Raw genomic sequence first — 19011 nt, 5'->3', positions numbered from 1 at the left:
ATGTCTCTGCGGCTCCATATATATTACCCGTTTCGTACTGCCTCGCGCCGAACTGTATATATTTTCATATCAAGCGCGCATCACTTTGTCATTCTGTTTTACTGGCTGAGCGACGGGATGATCGATGATGAAATTCAGATAAAAATGGAACTCGCAGGAACGCGGCGCGACCAAAGACGGCGGTACAAGTTTCGTTACTTCGGTCGCCTCTTCTGCGCTACGCGACAAGGAGATGCATTTACATAATTTTCGCCGGGGCTGATGGAGCGGTGAATGCAACCAAGCTCAACGAGCTACCGCAAGCCATTGGCGAGAGTACGGCACGCGCGAAGTACGTATGCGAACGCAACACGTACCGGATGTATCGTAATCTGCAGGTTCGCGCGAAGCTATCCCGAGGCGTCTGGCAATTTCTTCCAATGGATGGGTGATAGTTGCGCGCGCTAGACCGGCGAAACGGCTGCCCAGGGATCCCGTGGACTATCGGATAATGGAGATACCGTGTTCGGATCATTTAGGTATCTTCCTTTGGACGATATAGCGTATTAGGGAAGGTGAGCACCGGCCACGATAACCGTTCAAACACCACGTGGAATCTTCCGCACATCCCAAAGAGAGCTTTTCGCTTCCTCATGCGCGCTGAATCGCCAAGTTTTCTCAACGATTGGTTTACGACGTTAACGGGTCGTCCCGACACGTTTCTTCGATTGACGCCTGCAGATTTTAACGCCTGTCCGATGTTTATATTACCATATTTATACGAGCAATCCTTTACACGTGCGTCAGATAAGCTTCGCGAGTTCCATTACGGCTGCGGTGACGATAAATCACGAAGGGGTGAAAATAATGTATAGGCGGTGGTGTGCTTTACTACGTGCTAAGAGTGGAAACCAGCGCAACTTGGGCGACATAAAATATAAAACTCCGCGCCAAAGACGATGTATTACGTGTAAGTGCATCGGTATGCGAATCACATCTGAGGCGTGACTAATGTGACTTCATGCGGATGTTAGTACGCGCGTCAAAAAAAAGAAAAAAGAAAAAGAAAAGAAACGATCACATTTAACTTCCTTTGGAAAACAAGCTAAACTTAAATTAGTAACACAACAAGCGACTGTAATTTAAATGCGCGCCTAGCCTCTCCGAATATCTTGTAACATCATTGACAATAAATACCCAAGAGACTTGGTATCTCCCAATTTTACAAGATGTGTCGCTTCCGATCTATCCAATGCTTTACAAATCTCGTAAGAGACAATCTTTCGTCATCGACGGAACGGTATTAAAGCGACAAATCTTCTAGCGTCTATTCAAGACAGACGGACTTCCACTCGGAGAAAATCCATGGTCGCGGCGGAGAAATTCTTTATCCCGATGTAACTATTTGGTCGACTCTAGGGAGGAGAGCACTCGCGAGCAAGGAGAACACTGGCGAGTCTCGGCGAGCTCTAATGGGCCAACCGGTATTATGAGCGAAGTCAGAATCTCCTTCCATTCTAGTAGCAGGAGCTATTTCTTTTTCTCTTTTCCGCCTAGTGTACTGCATCTTTTCATCCTCCATCATCCGCACCCGACGCGTCTCACGGTCCTTCCGCTTCGTACATGCACTTAGGCGAGTTCATTCACTCGGCACAACCTAGCTGAGATTTGCGAGCGCGGAAAGAAATGGTTTACACGCATGCGAGAGTCGCGGAGATACACAACAGTTCGGGCGCGCCCAAGTCGAGTTTTTATTTTCGAATTAATAGAGGAAAAAATACTGTACTCTTTGTTCTGTTCTCTTTGTTTCAAACGAAAGCAGGTTCCATCAAAGTGATGGTATGTCTGGCTTAGCTTTGTAAGCGGACCCGATATCTCTGTATTTACTTTTTGCATCGAATATTTCGAATTGGTAAATTGGAATCGAGATCAAAAAAAATTCCTTCGGACAACTATGTGCATCTTTGTATTTTTATCTTTAATAATATAACAAAACAATGTTTAAATGTAAATAAATTAAAACAGAAAAAGAGAGAGCGAGAAAAGCAATTTCGTCTAAAACTTTCCGACACGGACGATCGCAAAAAAAGCAGATCGGAGGCGACAGCTTGCATTTCGCGTACTTTGCAACTGATCTTTTTAGATCGGAAACTTCGAAACGACGAATTTCAAATAAAGATTAAAAGGATACGGGGGAAAAAAGCACTCACGATAAGCTTTCGATTAAAGTTCAATTTGGCCATTAACGAGTACTCCACACCTGAAAGTCCACGTCGTAAATAATACAGCTGTGCTATTTATCAAGAGGAAAGTTTCTAGTATCTTAATTAAACGCGCTAAATTACACTACTCTTTTTGTGCGCGTTAATTACGAGGACTCTCGATTTGAAGCGACGCTATTTATCCATTAGATGCTTAATTAAGCGTACAGTAAGAGATGAAGCGATCATCCGATATCAATTTTACGCCGATTTAATTTTCAACGCTTGCACAATACCTCATTCCTTTTTGGCGCGGACAAGAACTCGTTTATGAAAGACCTCGCAATACGCGATATCGTTACGGAAAGACTGTATCGGCTCGGGAAGAGAACAACGCGGTGCAAAAGAGCGCCGGTACGATATGCGGGCCGCTTTCAATAGCTTTCGCATGCTGATTAGGAATAGATTTCCCTTGCCATGTAAATGCAGCTGTCGAACGTGCTCGCGAGACGTTAACAATATCCTTTTACGTTGTTTACGAATTGCTGAGGGCCTCCCCCGATGTGGGAGAAGCGGGGTACATTATCTAAAAAAATGCCAATACCATTTGGAACGTATCAATCGGCATTTCATGAATTGCAAACGGCTGTCACGTATCGACTTACTTTTAATCCCGCCACTGCCTTAATCAATACCATGCCATATCTCCGCAAAATTAATTGCAGCGCTCACGGCATCCGGGCACCGTTTTAATTACGCTTTTTTTCCCGCGTTCTTTTATATGGGTAGAAAAAAGAATATTTTAGTATTAAAAGCTATGCGTCTATTATTGAATTATTAATTAGGTCGCTGTAAAATTCATCGCAAATTCGAATGCTTCTATTCGCCTTTAGAGCTTGGAAATGAGAGAAGCATTACAAGTCGTATCCTTAAGAACCACAATTGAACTTAATCAATTCACATGTCGCTTTAAAGAGATTCTTTTGAATTAAGTACTGAAGATGAAATATTGAAAAACCTAATAGAATCATTTTTTAGATTTTGTGAACAAATGTGAAATAATGTTAATGTACTCGATTTACGATATAATAGTAATATACAATTGCATATTTCCTTTTTATTTATAAAAAAAATCGTTCTTTACCAAAACTTTATTGATACTTCCTAATATTTGTCCGAGACTCTGCATAATTAAAACTCCGGGTCAATTGTATATGTAAATTTCCGAAAAGATGTATAAATATGGGAGTATCTCCTCTAAATGCGAAAATCTTAAGCTCAGCTTTATGCATTCCTCTCGCTTTGTACCGCGAATGGTAAGTGTAACAGGATCTTCGCCTAAGGGGATTAAGACTGAATGAAGATCAAAGATCTAGATCCGGAAAGTTTAATGGTTAGATTGTCCTTTAAATGAAAGATTAAAGCACCGTTGCCAATTCCGTGCCCCCCGGGGTCCTTTGAAATTCCAATATTCAATTTGATTTCCTAAATCTCGCTTTGGGAGATCTAATTCGGGACAAAATCCTATTTATAATGTTATATGCACAGTGCAGGAAACATTCAAAATATATATTAGGATGTACAGAATATTATAAAAAAAATATATAATAGAATATATAAAAAGAATATATATGTATATTAGGAATTGTGAGTGGAATTTTGAAAAATAGTGTCACAAATTATAAATCACCTAAAGTGGGACTAACTTCAAATGTGGAATTTTTCTTTCTCGCATTTCAACATAATATCGTAATAGTTCCTATTAGTTTATTCATATTTAATTACTCTTGTCATATTGTTCTATTTAGCTATAGATTAATTAGTCATTGAAATTAGTAATAATAATTTATCAATAATACTGTTATGACATTTTTCCTTGTTGATATTTTTATATAATGTATGATTCATTTGATAATATTCATAATTTAGTGTATTTTATATATTAAAAATGTTAATATTAATCAAGATAATTTTAAACAAACACGCCGAATTATCTAATGTATTTTTAATCAATTATTTACTGCGCCATTTAACGTATAATTACATGCATCAAAATATATTATTAATACAATCGTACGTGCTCTCCAAAATTTCCTTCAAAAAACATTTATTCCTCATGTAAACAATACTTTCTTTTTCCGAAATAGTAAATAAAGGAATTTAAGGAAAGAATGTAATTCGTTCCATTATTCATTTGCAATTGACTATTCTTGCGTCGATGAGATCACGGTCTCTTACCAGAGACATTTTCGAGCTTGGACAATAGATGCACATACGTTTTCTCAAATTCTTGTATAAATCCACTGTAACTGGAAACGCTTCGTCTATTTCTCCGACAGCTTTGAGCACACCGGAGCGACCAACGAGTGGAATATTTGCCGAAGTCGGGTAGGATACGCCCGACTGTAATGTTCCGGCTATCCTATATCCCACGCGAACAATTTCAATTATCTTTTGTGCGGAATTTGCGAATAACAATCTGGGAAGGTCCAAGGAAAAACGCTCTGAGCAAAAACAAACTCTCTGAAAAGAACTAAAAATTTTTTAATCGAAACATTGAAGACCAAGTAATCGTTCTTTCTTTTTACCGGCCGCACTATATCAAATGAAAATACCTTTTCAATGTTGCTATTAACCCGCGCACTTTTAGAGACGAGAGGAAGCGCTTTTATGTTACTAATTTCACGAAAAAATTCACGAATTTGTATTTATTAACAGAAACGCGAGGTGGAATTTTTATTTTTTAATATATTATAAATGTCTAGCTATCTCGATGCACCTGTTAATATAGCGATCCAATACAAAATTGCTGTCAATTGCATTCAATCGATTTATGAACTTAGTGCGTATATTCATTCATACGAGAGGATGCTTTAACTGTATCCAGGATTTCAATCAAAACATTTAAAATATGCATAAAGAAAAATCTGACTGATAATTTATATCCTTTTTAGTCGAAATTTAAACCTAGCGCACGTAAAGTCCTTTTACGTAGAACGTTTTGGAATCCGAAAATTTTATAACTACCTACATAGCGTAAAAATTGCTAAAAAATGCAATAAATTTTGTGGCAAGCTCCAATCCTGACATAATTTTTCGAGGATATCCTCTCCTCCTTCTTCTTCTTATATTTTCCCTGAATATATGTGCAATCGAGAGCAAATTAGCCAATTTTTCAAAGAGTTAGGTTGCTTCTTCGTTCTACGGCTGTCGTTAAAAGCTCGCAATGTAACGGCATATTTTATGTGAGATATGAATTATTTAAATTCCACGTAGCCGTATCTGAGAGAGAAAGAGAAAGAGAGAGAATAAATAAATTAGATCTATAACGAAGTAGTCGTTCGTAAATATTTTCTTAACGTGTTTCAAAATGTTTAAGTACTTACGCACAATCTGTTTATTATGCATTTTCTAAATCAAACATCTTTCAAAATATTTTTGCAGAATACGATAAAAGATAGTTTTAGAATTAGATTCTAGTTCACGTGATCTAGGGTAACGTATCCCGGAGAATCTACAGTTAGCAATTTTATTCAAAACAACCGGACAATTAAAAATTACCATAGATATGTCGTTGTCAATTATTTACTTTTTATTATTTCATTTCTTTATCTCGTTACAAAATGGGTTTCTGAATAAAATAAAGAAGTTCTATTCTGCATAAATATCTATTAAAAGATGCCGAATGAATGAAGTTTATTCGCATTTCTATAAGCTTTTTCTTACGCTACGTAACGAACTGAGAACTTGAGAAAAAGATATCAAATAAAATACGAGTCGAGGAGGATAATTAATCCCGAAAGCACGTTATCGCGAAAGATCAGAATGCGAGCCCCGTAATGGAAAGTCGTTTTCAGCCGAGTCACTGAATTCTTCTCAATAAAGTTATGAACAGCTTCGGCATTCGCTGGGCTACTTCGTTATTTCTTATGGAATTAACAAACTACAATAAAATTCCAAACGACTCGGTCGCGGCTTCGGAAAAAATTCGCAGCTCGAATTTGTAAAATCAATATTATTGCATTGAAACCGCCGAAGTCTGTGTAAAGAATAATATCTCTGTTCAAAGAGAAAATAATCGAGCGGCCGAACTGTCCCTTTATACGCGAAGCTGATCAACGACATTCTGTTGAAATAGTTGCTTAAATATGAACTAGCAGCCAAAATAATCTCTCTAATGTTAATGCGAACACGAATCTAAAGTTTACACACGTCAGGACACACGTATCTGAAATTTACACGTGCATCACGCGGATCCTGGGACAGAGACGTTGATTACAGTGTTATCGCCGTGGTTACAGTTACATGCGGTCCGGGTTACTATCACGAATCCACCTCCGCGTGTCCGCTGGAGCAAGAAGGGGCTCCTTACACCGGGGCGCCGTTTTCCGATAAATTCAGGTCGCTTGAGTAATCGAGGGTGCATTAACTGGTTCTCGTCGAAAATTGAGTTACGCCACTAGCTGCTGGTACCACTCTGGTCAAAGGGCACGAATGTGTTATAAGCTGTGGGTGCAAAATCTCGCTGGCTTTAGCGCAAACTTACATTGTCACGTCGTACGACCAATATCCGTGGATCACGTCGGAGATCTCTCATTATTCTCGAGCATCAAGAAAACTAGCGGGATCGTGTTCGCCCCAAAGCGGCGGTGAGATAAATAAGGACCTGGCATTTTCGCGGCGCGCACAGTAAGAAGAGGACGGGGAAGCTGGCATTTAACTTCCGTCCAAGAATTACAGGGATAAAGAATTCAGGTGGCGATCTCCCCCCCTCTCTCTTTCTCTCGGACTGTCTCTGATTTCCAAGGCCGCGGGCCAAATAGGACAGGAGCCATTCGATTCGAGCAAATTCCGCAGCCATTCGTCAAGGTCTAGGCACTGACAGGCTGTAAACCCGGGGCGCGAAGCGCTCGATCTTCACGTGCCAAGCTCGATTTCACTTTGGCGTGCTTTATATTGGTCCCGAGTTACTCAGCACTTTTATGAGTCTCCATTTACTTCTCCCTCTCGTTTGCATCTTTCGCGCTCGTCCACGCCTCGTGTGTATGAATGCGTGCACACGGTAAGCCCCCCCACCTCTCTCTCTCCCTCCTTCTTTGCGCGCATTTACAGAGTGAATCTTTCATCTTGATTGCTTTGAATAACCGCTTCATTGTTTGCGCGCGATCGAAGCTTTTTGCAAGCGTACGCGATGCGGGCGGCGATGTAAAAAGAATCTAATAAAGTTTCTTCTTTGCTCTCGTGCTCTGACGGCGCTGCGATGAGCTGCGCGAGACACGTAGGTACTTTGACAGGTTTTGCAGCATTAGCTATGCGGGAACGATGAATCATGTAGCTCCGCGGATGTTAACTCGAAATTGTTACAATTAAATTTAGACAATGTAATTACGAGTCACTTCAATTCCCGATAAATAAACGTTATAAATTATGTTCATAATGTAAAGCAATGTCAACAATTATTTTCGTCATGACGAATTGTGCATCAAACAATCGCATATAAATTTCACGAGACATTAGCAAGCGGGCTAAAAATAAATCTTGCACGAATCAATCGCGCTTTTCTTTATCTATAAGTCCCTTTCTGAGAATTGAGCCGTTTACATTCATAAATAAAGATATCTATCATTTTCTTCAATAGATATAAGACAGCAGATCTCTGCGAAAATATATAATTCAATCGTTTGTGTGCGTGTGCGTGCGTGCGTGCGTGTGTGTGTGTGCATGTATCCCTCCCTTTCTAAAAAAAGAGATGTTACCAGCGTGAACGTCATTCTTATTGGACATTTGAGGCCTCTTCCGCGATGCCGATTGGTTTTCTCGGCATGTGAATTTTGACAGTTGATGAAAGTTGAGGAAAGAGAAGGGCAGACAGTTTGAAAAAATAATCCGAATGTATTGAAACGATATCTACCAATTTAATAAGAATGGATGAAAATGAAAGGTAAAAAATCCCTTTCTAAAAAAGAGATGTTACCAGCGTGAACGTTGGTCTTATCGAACATTTGAGGCCTCTTCCGCGATGCCGATTGGTTTTCTCGGCATGTGAATTTGGACAGTTTGTGAAAGTCAAAGAAAGAGTAGGAGAGATCGACAGTTTGAAAAAATGATCAGAATCCATTGAAACGATATCTACCAATTTAATAAGAATAGATGAAGATGAAAGGTTAAAAAAACCATAATTATAATGTATTAATTATTAATTCAAAAAGATGATTTCACTGTTAATTAACTTGTCAAGAGAACGGAACCCTAAGATGTAAAAATAAGGATAATGCTAAATGAGACGCGCGTATTGTTCTAGTCCGTATAAAAAGACACGATAGTGTACGATATTAAATAATATATGATCTAAAAAAGTATTCTCACGGCAAAGCCTCTTCAGCAACCGTCACCCGTTATTATACGGATCAAGTTATTAAGCCCGATTTTATATGAGTTTTTATACGAGTGAATCGAGCTTTACGTTCGGAAGTATGAAAAGATCGGATGAGACGGATATTGTGGGGAGCGATTGTAAGACGGACCCTTGGCGAAAATCCTGCGGATAATGTGAAACTTTGGCCGACCCAGTTCCATTCGTGCTGATCGCGATTAATGGGCGCACCCCGTGCGCCCCGCGCATCTGTACACGTTATGCGCTAAGGCGAGTGGCGTATTTACCATTGGGGTAAATATACGATACGTGCGCCGCGAACGTGATTAGGGTAGCGCCGTGATAGCGCAGCCTCCTCGCGAGCCCTGACCGGTCCGTTCGTAAATATACCTTTCTGTTTGTCGGTCTGATTTAAACGTGGAGAGCGGGAACGAAGGGAAAAGAAGACGCGGGAGAAAGAGAGGACGAAAGGGTTGCGAAAGCACCCGATTCGCAATAGCGGATGCGCGATAAGTTCGCCAGAGTTGCGAATCTCGAGGGTAGAATAATGACGAAAAGGATTAACTTTAAAGAGGGGATCAGTCCGCACACAGAAGGGAAGAAACTCGCATGCGTAAGGGTTAATCTTCGCGATACGATCCTCGCAGAACCGTAATTTACGTTACTGCTTTTTGCTCTTTACATTTAATTCTTTTCGTTTTTGTATTGCCTTTGTCTCGCCACTTTGTCTCTTCGTCGCGCAGCTTTGCTCCCCGTTTTTTATTTCGCGTTCTTCGTGCTGCTAACAACAATAAAGCGTCTTTCTCATATTGTACGGGAGTTTAATTAAGTAACAATGAAAGGTAGATGCAGCGCACGGCGTTCCGCGTATTAAAATTAAAATAGAGCCTCGATGCCTCTTAATTACCTGCGACTCTTTAACCCGCCCAAATTACAGGAATGGCCGGCGCTACGCTATTAATAACGACGCCAACAATTAAAATGATCATGCTCCAAAAAGAAATAGGCGTGCGATTGGACCGGTTTCTAAATGTAAATAATGGCCGGCTAATAATTTCTTTGCATAATTAATTAGCAACGTTTAATGAAACTTCGCGACTCTTGTAACGCGGCCTTTTATTAAAATACTACCGTGACTACATTATTTATTGGGCAACCTTGATGATCGCGTGATAAACGAGTGGCATTAACGTCAGTATGTTATAATGCCATTGAAAAATGGCTGTACAAGTTGGGATAATAAAGATGCTTCGTGTAATGCTTTTTGTTTTATGATGCCGACTTATCCCTATGTATAACTTCGATATAATTTTTATCTGCTCCTCACTTCATTGTTCTATTTGCATCTCGTTGCATACCTTAGAATATACATTTTCTGCTTTTACTTTCTTATTGTACAATTACTTTTCATCTTAATATCTCGCATGTTACTGCCTTGCTCTTATTAGAAAATTTATTTTATTTATATTTATTTCTCAATTTTATCGGTGGAAACGCGTCTATGTTTCTTCTATAATAAAAGGTATAACCTACGTTTACAATAATAATTTAATTTAATTTAATTCAATTAATAATCTCAAGACTTAATTTTAATCCGTGTAATATTTGATCAAGTTCCTGTAATTTTCTACCGCGTAAAATAAATATATATATATTTAATTTTTAACACTTATTTCAACATCCTGCAAAAATACATATTTGTATTCGTTGTTATATTTTTAGATATAACGGTGCTAGTAAAGTCCCCCCCCCCCTCTCTCTCTCTCTCTCTCTTTACATGTGTGACTCTAAAGAGAAAATTAAAGTAACATTAAAGAGATAATGGTGGCCGAACTGTGGTACACGACGAAGTTATGTGCTCAAGGGAAGAGCAAACTTGGCGCTTCGTTTGTCAAGCGTGGCTTGAATTTCAGCGTCTCGTTAAATTAAATCCACGTCCAAAGGGGAATCTCGATGGATAGGCAAGGGCATCGAATAAAAGAGTCTCCGTTTCTCCAGGGACAACGCCCACCGAAATGGCTGTGCCGTGGTAAATTGTCGTCGGCCACGACAACCGTCCGGTAGCAGAATATGATGACACAAGGGCGGCCCCTTGTGCTTTTCCTTCTTGTTCGTTCCCGACCCCTTCACGATCAGATAATAATTACGAGCATCGAGTCATTTGTGATTGAAGAAGATAGGATTATATCGTTAAGTTTATATGTAACAGAAATTGCGTGTGTTTGTTGTACGCTCTACTTTCTGCATTAGAATTGTATTAGAAGTGAGGCAAAATCAAAGATGCGTTTTCTATATTTTAGATATTCTTGACTTGATGTACGTAAGGTGTACAGTTGAGTGTTAGATAAACAAGTTGAGGTACAAAGAAAGCTGAAATGGAACTTTCGCAAAGGATAAGCCGACACTGCATTTATTCAAAAAGCTTTCTCAAACTACTACTACTACTAAAGAATATGCAGCTTTTCCGAGTACTTTTTATTATCTTTCCTCGTTACCGATATAGAACGCGGTCTGTTGCAGCGCGCAAGGAAAACTCAGTCTCTTTAATAAAAATGCCACGATACAAACATGTTAGACACGATGCGAAATTTACGCATCCCGACAATGTTGTTTCGTGACGTAATACTCTCTTTCATCATCTTTTGCTGTTCACCTTTTGTATAAGGTTCGGAAGACGCCGTAATTGCGTCCTCCGTAAAGAGAATGAAGACGTACTATTAGTTGCTAAGCCCTCACGATCCGTCTTTCTCCAAAGAACACTACAAAGCGAAATACTTGAACAGGATGCTAGTTCAGTAAACTGAATTCCACGATCATTTTAACAATTTAATGAAAATTCTAGCTAGATTTAGCAATACGCGTATGTACACGTACGTTCCAAAACTTTAGTATAACCACAATATAATAAAGGAGTTTATGTCTCAATTTCGATATCGTATCTGTACCAAATTAAAAAAATTAATTATCTGTGAGTGAGCGAGCGAGCGAGCGAGCGAGAGAGAGAGAGAGAGAGAGAGAGAGAGAGAGAGAGAGAGAGAGAGAGAGAGAGAAAATCGCGTTACAGTTTTATATTATCAAATATTAATTCTCTATTTACAATATTGATTTACTCTTATCCCTTACGTAATGTTGAATAATTCAACGTAACAAGATACTATTAAAATTTTCAAACATTAATCATTTTGTTTATCCATTTCGTAGACACTAGCGTATCTACGTAGATATAATTTTATATTAATTTCGCGTTCGTTGCCGCGAAGCATTATCTTTCCCGAGCACAGCATAAATACGTGCTGATAGAGCTAAAACAGATTGCCACGCTTTGGTTTGCAACGCACGTAGACGCTTTAAGAGGTTCCCAGTCAGGGACTCAACCGCATAGCAATACGGCTATTAATTGTATTAACATCTTGCAAATATAAATTGAAACAATCGCGCGGTTTCAAGTATCATCATCGTATTTCTTCGACCAATCTACCCAAAACTTTAATAGCTAAATTAAACGGTGCTGAATATTGTTTCCCCTTTTTTCTATAATTCTAATAAAACGTATTCAATGTATTATTTATTAATTGTTTTATAGATATCTTGCAGAATGTCACTGAATTGATAAAGCGTACTTACAAACATACTCGTTAGTACATTCTTATTCTCTTACCCCTTAAACGTGTATTGTAACACGTAACGTGTAGTACCTTCAAAGAGGTACTAATTTCTAAAAAAAAATTGACATTTCAGTTTTACCCACTGGAAGATATTTTTCCCGGTGTATCAGTACGAGGTACAGCATACGCGAGATAATAATAAATATATAATTGGGGTAGAGGTACCGCCCTTATGATCCCATGTTTTTTAGGAGGTACACGTTTCCCGTGTTATACGTATCTCGTATCGAGCTACGAGGCACTCGACGTTACAGACGTACCTTTAACATGGTAGCGGGAGATTTGTTACACATATCTCCATTTGTTGAATCATACTCTTGAACAATAATATGCGTAGGTTATAATTTATACGGATTGATGCGTATACTATTGTCTTATTCAAGAGTATCATGAATAATTTCACGAATATCGATATTCGAAGAATTTATCGTGGTGTGCGCTGGCACTTATAGTGTGAACGAACAGAGTACATTTGCAAATTACGCGGTGCTCTGCTGCTACTGCAGAATCTTTTATTTTGTATTTTTTTTTGCGGATTGGGAGAAAAGGTAATGGCGAGACGCGGTACTTCAGATTTGTTAGGTATACGTGTTCTTCATCATCTAAATGCATACTTCCAATCATCCAGTAACATTTCTACGGCGAAACGTATTTCCTCAACGGAGAACTTCCAGGTACCATCTTCGATATCATTTTGAGTAATACCTGTGTCCCTTATAGTTACGCAAAGTTTTTGTTTCAACGTGTGTGTCGTACCTCCAATTTTTGTCGATACGTGCTTGAAAGTGTATACTGCTCTGTAAAATTTACTGGTAAATATAGTGCTAACAGTTTTCACGTAAAATATTGGTGAAATAGCAGGAACTTTCGCAGATTAAATTTTGGAAATTAATAACGAGATTTTAATGTCGGATTTAATTGCAAAGAAATCACTGGAATTGAGAAATTCGTGGAATACAGCAGCTTTGTCCAACATTCTTGCTAAGAAGAAGTTGTTGAATACAAATTTCATAACAGTGTTACGCTTGCTCTTAGGGGAACTTTGTTCGTTCTAAAATTCCAATGATAAAAAGGGGAAGACCCTCAACTTCTATTTCTACTTTCAATCTCAATTTTGATCGGTCACATTTGTTACGTGATCTCGTCTCACAAAAACGTTTGTTACTTTTCCGGTTGGCTGTTACTTCAATTGATAATTTCGTCAAGGGGAAAACGGGAGCGAAACGGGGGATCGCGGCGACGATGCGACGCCGCAGATCGGTCTCCCCGTGACAACCAGCGTAGCCGTTCTCCACCTACGCTCTCGGTCTTGCGCGATAAAATGGCGATCGGGATTCCGCGAATCCGTGCCGCGACGGTAATCGAAATTACTCGAATTCCCAATTCGCGAGTTTAAAACGCGAACGTGCGATTAAATCCCCGGGGAGACTCCGTCGCGAGAATGTCTCGTCCTGTCGCCGAGACCGCTCGGCCTGGGGGGGAAAAAAGCGCGGATTCCTGGAAGAAAGAATTCGCGATTGGCTGGCGGTTCGATTAAGCTTCCTCATTTGTCTCGATCCTCCAGTGAAATGTTGCGCGCGATAATGTCTCGCGGTGTTTCGTTCTGCGGGTGCCGGCGTATATCCTACAGATATACGTAATTGTCATTATAAGAGGGATGGCGGCGTTATTTCATGCTTGATTTTTACAGCGCAGTTTGCGCCGGAATGCGCTCTCCGAGTATAACTGTCTCGAGCAACTCTGGACTGGTAATGGATGTAGACTCGTAAAAGCGTTTTCTTTAAACTCATAAAATGTATTTATGTGTCCGCGTCCCCTCGATAAGGATAAAAAAGGCCATTCCGATAACGCGATATAATTCGCGGAAAATAAATTTATTTTTATATATAATAATTCATTATGAAATATATATTTATATTATAGGCGTCCAAACACACAACACCGAGGGGTAAACCGCTGACCTAAATCACCAATGCCCACTAATGCGCAGTGGGCATTACTTTACTTTTTAATGCCCCAGCAAGGCCTAATGCCCAAAAAATGCCTAGTAATGTCCAGTAATGCCGCAAATCTGTACACCAGAATACCCTCAGAGGTTTACCCCTCGGCGTCCACATATCTTGAGTGAACTGCGACCTGTATTGTAATCGAAATGCCTCAACCACGTTTTCTTAATTATTAATAATTGACTCATTTATCTCACTCGACAAACAGTAGTTAGTAAATGTATTGTTGCAAACTTTTGACAACAGTGAGCTGTATTGGTATAATGCAGTTGCATCTGTATTTTTTATGAGAAGGCAAAGATAAGAATAATCAATCGAAAGCTTATTTGAAATCCACAAATAACGAAAAGGAGATATTTACAATATGCGTCCTACAAAGTTCTAATAAAGTTTCGTAATAAGAAAATAAATAATCGATTCACGAGTCACGTCACAGAAATGCTAAAGATAGTGTGACGGATATATTTCAGGTTTATGAATATCGCAGCAACAGAAATTATATAGTATGCACAGGAATATTAGGCCACGTTCTACGAAACTATGCTAACTAAGACCGGATTAGCCATGCAAATCACTGAACTACACGAGAGTTTCCACTTTTCGCCTATGACGATGTATAATTATCGCAGAGAAATGCACGCTTGACGAATATATTCCCTCCTTTGATTTTCATGAAATATAAATTACATTCCACATAGGTATTCTCTCCCTTTAATTAAGAGATAAACATAAATTACTTAGTTATTTTATAGGAAAATGTGTAAGCAATATAGTGATGTTGTATAAGTTTTAGAATAAATTACGCCTTTAACGAGATAAATCGAAGACTACGTTTGACGAACAGCTTGATATTAATATAATATAAATACATTTACTTTGTAAGAAAGCTTTGAGAAGAAGTTTTTTAATCAAAAAGATCGAGATATTCTTATGAAAGTTAAACCAACGATGCACTTCATTGGAATAATCACGTTATTTATATAACAGAAATTTAACATAAAATATTGTAATTATCTCATTGTTTTCCTTTCCCCATTTTTATATAGCTTATATAATACAATTTTATCTATCTTGTTTTTTTTTCGTGGGTACAACAGCAAAGAACGTAAGATGAAAAGGTCTTCCATGCTTGCAGCATTGTTAAATCTTTCGGCTCTCCGTTCCTTTTCTTTTTCGCTAGCTTCACATCATCTTCAATTTTTATCGGGCTACTTCTGCTTTTCAATGCACGGTTTAATATAATAGTTCGGCGCATCCTCCACAAACGACCGCTTTTTTTAACGGATTACAGCTAAATTAGAAGTAAAAGTTGCACAGATCTAATTTATTTTAGAACTGTATTGTAATGAAAAGTCGGGATTGAAAAATAATTATATACATAAGAAATAATAATGACATACAGCAAGGGAATCAATGAGATTTCTATGAATACTATTATATCCAGACAAAATAAATCGACATTTCCTTTAGAAAATACTACCTCAGAAAACAGGTCGCGTTTCAAAAGGCGCGAATTGTAAATGACATTCTCGAAAACCGTTTCACTCGGAATTTGCGTGACTCGCGAAATCATACGGGCGTTTCGCAACGGAATTCCGTTCCGTTCCAATCCCGTGACTTTTATCCTGCCATCCGGTTACCCCTGCATCCGGCTCGTCGACTCCAACGTCTTCGGCCCGCATTCTTCAGGGGCGGTGCGCCAAGTGCGAAACGAGATTGTCGGAATTTGTTTCGTCTGTGGAGGATGTCTGTGGAAGCATCATCGCTCCCGCTCACGCTTTTCATAGAACGGGAAGATACGAAGTGATATCGCGTGCCAGAGGTAGAGTAGGATCGTCCGGCAAAACACGAAAACAGCTTTGCCCCGCGGTCGACAATATGCTTTCTTAAGAGCGAAGGATTTACCTTCAATGGCTGCGCTCAATGACTCAATTAGTTTCTTCTTGTGAAAAATAATACACTGAGACGAAAGAGCCAGGCAATAATAGACAAACTGTTTGGCTAAATGTATGTGAATTTGCGCTGGGCGAAATTTCTAGATATTCCTTGGGCATATAGCGTTTGAAACGTTAAATAACTTTTCTCATTTTTCTCGATAGGAGAACGCTTAGTAAATAGGTGTTTAACTCATTTTAAACATCGGCCCTTCGCACAGGCTGATAATAAATGTACATAAAAAGATACTGTTTCATGTTTTAATAATTTTCTCATCAGTTGGAGGCTAAACTGTTGAAATACGTTTAGGAACTTCTTTAAAAGGAACTCGAGAAACTTCTCTGCGTCGATGAAAATTGGATTAACGAGACCGCAATTAGTGGCATCAATTTTTTTTTCTTAAGTACCCGCAAACGATTGTACAATAATAATAATTAATACGCACGGCAAGTCCGCAAACCGCCGCGCCGAACCGCGCGCGCTATTATTAATTATCTCGCGTTGCACTCCATCAGCAGCTAATCAATCGGGGTCAGTGACTAATCGGCGCGAGTACGACAGCCGGGCGACCAAACTGTTCGAGCTTACTGCTGCATACTAGACTTTAGGGGTGTATCAAAACGAGAGTTGCCGTACTATTGAGAAATCTTCTGGGAAATCTTGGAAAACCTGTTCTTCCATTTCTCTTGGTGTAGTCACATTTATTTCTTTCCCGCTTTTATTGTATTATAGTTATTATTAGATTAGCCTATAGAGTTGGCGTCTGCGAACGAAAACTCGCCATGAATTTTAATATGATGTTTGATATATAATGATGCGATAAGAAAATAAGATGAGACGATCATTGTAAGCATAAATTTAAGGATTGATTCAAAATGATAGAGAAGCTTTATAAACTCAAATAAATAAGAGAAAGAAAGGCGCGGACGTGTGCGGAGTTCGAAAGCGACAGGGAGATAGAATCTTTTAATTAATGTACATTAAAACGTTATTGACACACATTGTCACGTCCTCTTTCTAATTCTTCGACTTCATTTCGTGACCGGAATAATCTTCTTGAAGGAATACGGTCAAAAATAACGCGCAACGACCTGTTACGGCCACATTGGTCGGATCGATCCTGTCTCTTTCATTTCCGCTCCGCCGAAGGAAGGAAGGGCTACATCCGAAGTGAGAGGCACCTCGAACCACGAATACTTCGAAGCTCCTAAATCGCTTCGGAGAAGTCACGCAAACTCGCGAGGAAAGTTCGAAAAATGTTCTTGAAAACTACGGGAAGAGCATTAGCGGGCGCCATCGTACCCGGTGTCCGGCTAAATTTCAAACTTGTTTATGATAAAAGTTTATTCGGGACTTCTGACGCCTGTTTTACAATTAATAATAGTGCCGTTTTATTTTTCTACCGTATGAAACTCCTAAGTGAGGACTTTGTCGCAACTTACTTCGAAATTGCGAGGAGAATCAAGGAAATCAAGCAAATGGTAAAAGATACTGCAAGTAATTTATCGAATTTATGTGTATGAACAGCACGCCTGTGGCTTCCCAAAGGTGCACTTTGTACGTTATAGGAGTAAAAGGACGGGACTCGACTCGCGAAATAACACATTCGTAAATTCTCTGGACGAGAATTAAATTGAAATGTTGTAGCGTTTACTTGATGTATACGACGTAATCTAAAATATTTGCGCGAGAAGCAAAGGTCGGCACTTACTATTTGAAAAATGGATAACGTCAATATCGTTTTAGAGAAAACGCAGTGATTCGAACGTGATTTTTTTAGATATGTGTGTCAACGTCTGTGCTCTTTCCTGATTGCGCGAAATTAGATTTGACCGAGATTAAAGATTTCTTAGTCAATATATTTGTTAATTTGCGATAGACAAGGGGATTTTACGAAAGTATAACGCAGCTACAAAGGTTGTTGACCGTAAAATTTGCAAAATTTTAAACCTCCAGTTTTCATTAGTATTTAACTGAAGTTTTTTTTTGAAGAGCGATCGTTGTTTTCGTTATAACTTTAATAACTGACGACGGAATTCCTTGTAATATAACTCTCTTTCATGTAACTCTGCATAATTTTCATTTAATTACAGGAATGGAACGACGTAAACATGAGATGGAACGTCTCGGACTACGGAGGTGTACGAGACCTCAGAATACCGCCGCATCGGTTGTGGAAACCTGACGTTCTTATGTATAACAGGTAATGTAAAATTATATTACATTTATTAAAATTTTCTACGTACACCTGTGCATCTGTTTCATATTCTGCCGCATTACGTAGCAAATGGATCCTTGAAGTATAAAATGATATGGAATAATATATGTTATGATATTCTTGAAGATTTTATATAGATTCTCGAATCAGTTCTGGAATTTATATACATTATATATCAAGGTATTATTTTAATGTAAAATAATAATTTATGTATTTGTAGAAATCAGAAATTGAATATGAATCAGAAAATACAGACACACTGACATTGAGAAAATCAAGTATTTTCTAAATTACAATAACTTATTGTCATTTTCAATTGTATTTTAAAACTTATATTCGTGATATCTGACGTTTACGTCGTACCAAATGTAATTTAAAACTATGCGGAAGACTTTTGCCTTCATTTTCTAACGAAATTCAGTCTTTTCCGAAGAGATTCCGTGGCAAAAAAATTTTGTCGGCTGGCCAACGCCATTTAGGCTTAGGATAGAGTGAAAAGCCACCTTTTTGAATTGTAGAAGATATTCTACCTATACATTGTAGTTTGTAAAATAGCATTTAATCCACGAAAGTACAAGTTCGAGTAGCGTCCATTTAACATCAAAAAAATATATTCTCCCCGAACGAATGGCAA

At 38.7% G+C, this 19011-nt stretch overlaps 2 protein-coding genes across 2 annotated transcripts in view; one reads left to right on the top strand and one right to left on the bottom strand.

The window, feature by feature from the left end:
* The window catches only part of LOC105569020 (neuronal acetylcholine receptor subunit alpha-7-like), a 218285-nt gene that overhangs the window by 142420 nt on the left and 56854 nt on the right, over window positions 1–19011 (top strand). The window contains exon 4 of the mRNA XM_012025139.1: window positions 18253–18362. Coding sequence (XP_011880529.1) covers window positions 18253–18362 — 110 coding nt within the window. The remainder of the gene's footprint in view (window positions 1–18252; window positions 18363–19011) is intronic.
* LOC105569019 overlaps window positions 1–19011 on the bottom strand; it is a 197893-nt gene that overhangs the window by 157560 nt on the left and 21322 nt on the right. The window lies entirely within an intron of this gene.

This window comes from Vollenhovia emeryi, unplaced genomic scaffold, assembly GCF_000949405.1.
Source record: "Vollenhovia emeryi isolate VEMERY1.0 unplaced genomic scaffold, V.emery_V1.0 DF939126.1, whole genome shotgun sequence".
In the NCBI taxonomy this organism is placed as follows: domain Eukaryota; kingdom Metazoa; phylum Arthropoda; class Insecta; order Hymenoptera; family Formicidae; genus Vollenhovia; species Vollenhovia emeryi.
The sequence above is the reverse complement of the archived record's forward strand: the minus strand, read 5'-3'. Positions and strand labels throughout refer to the sequence as shown.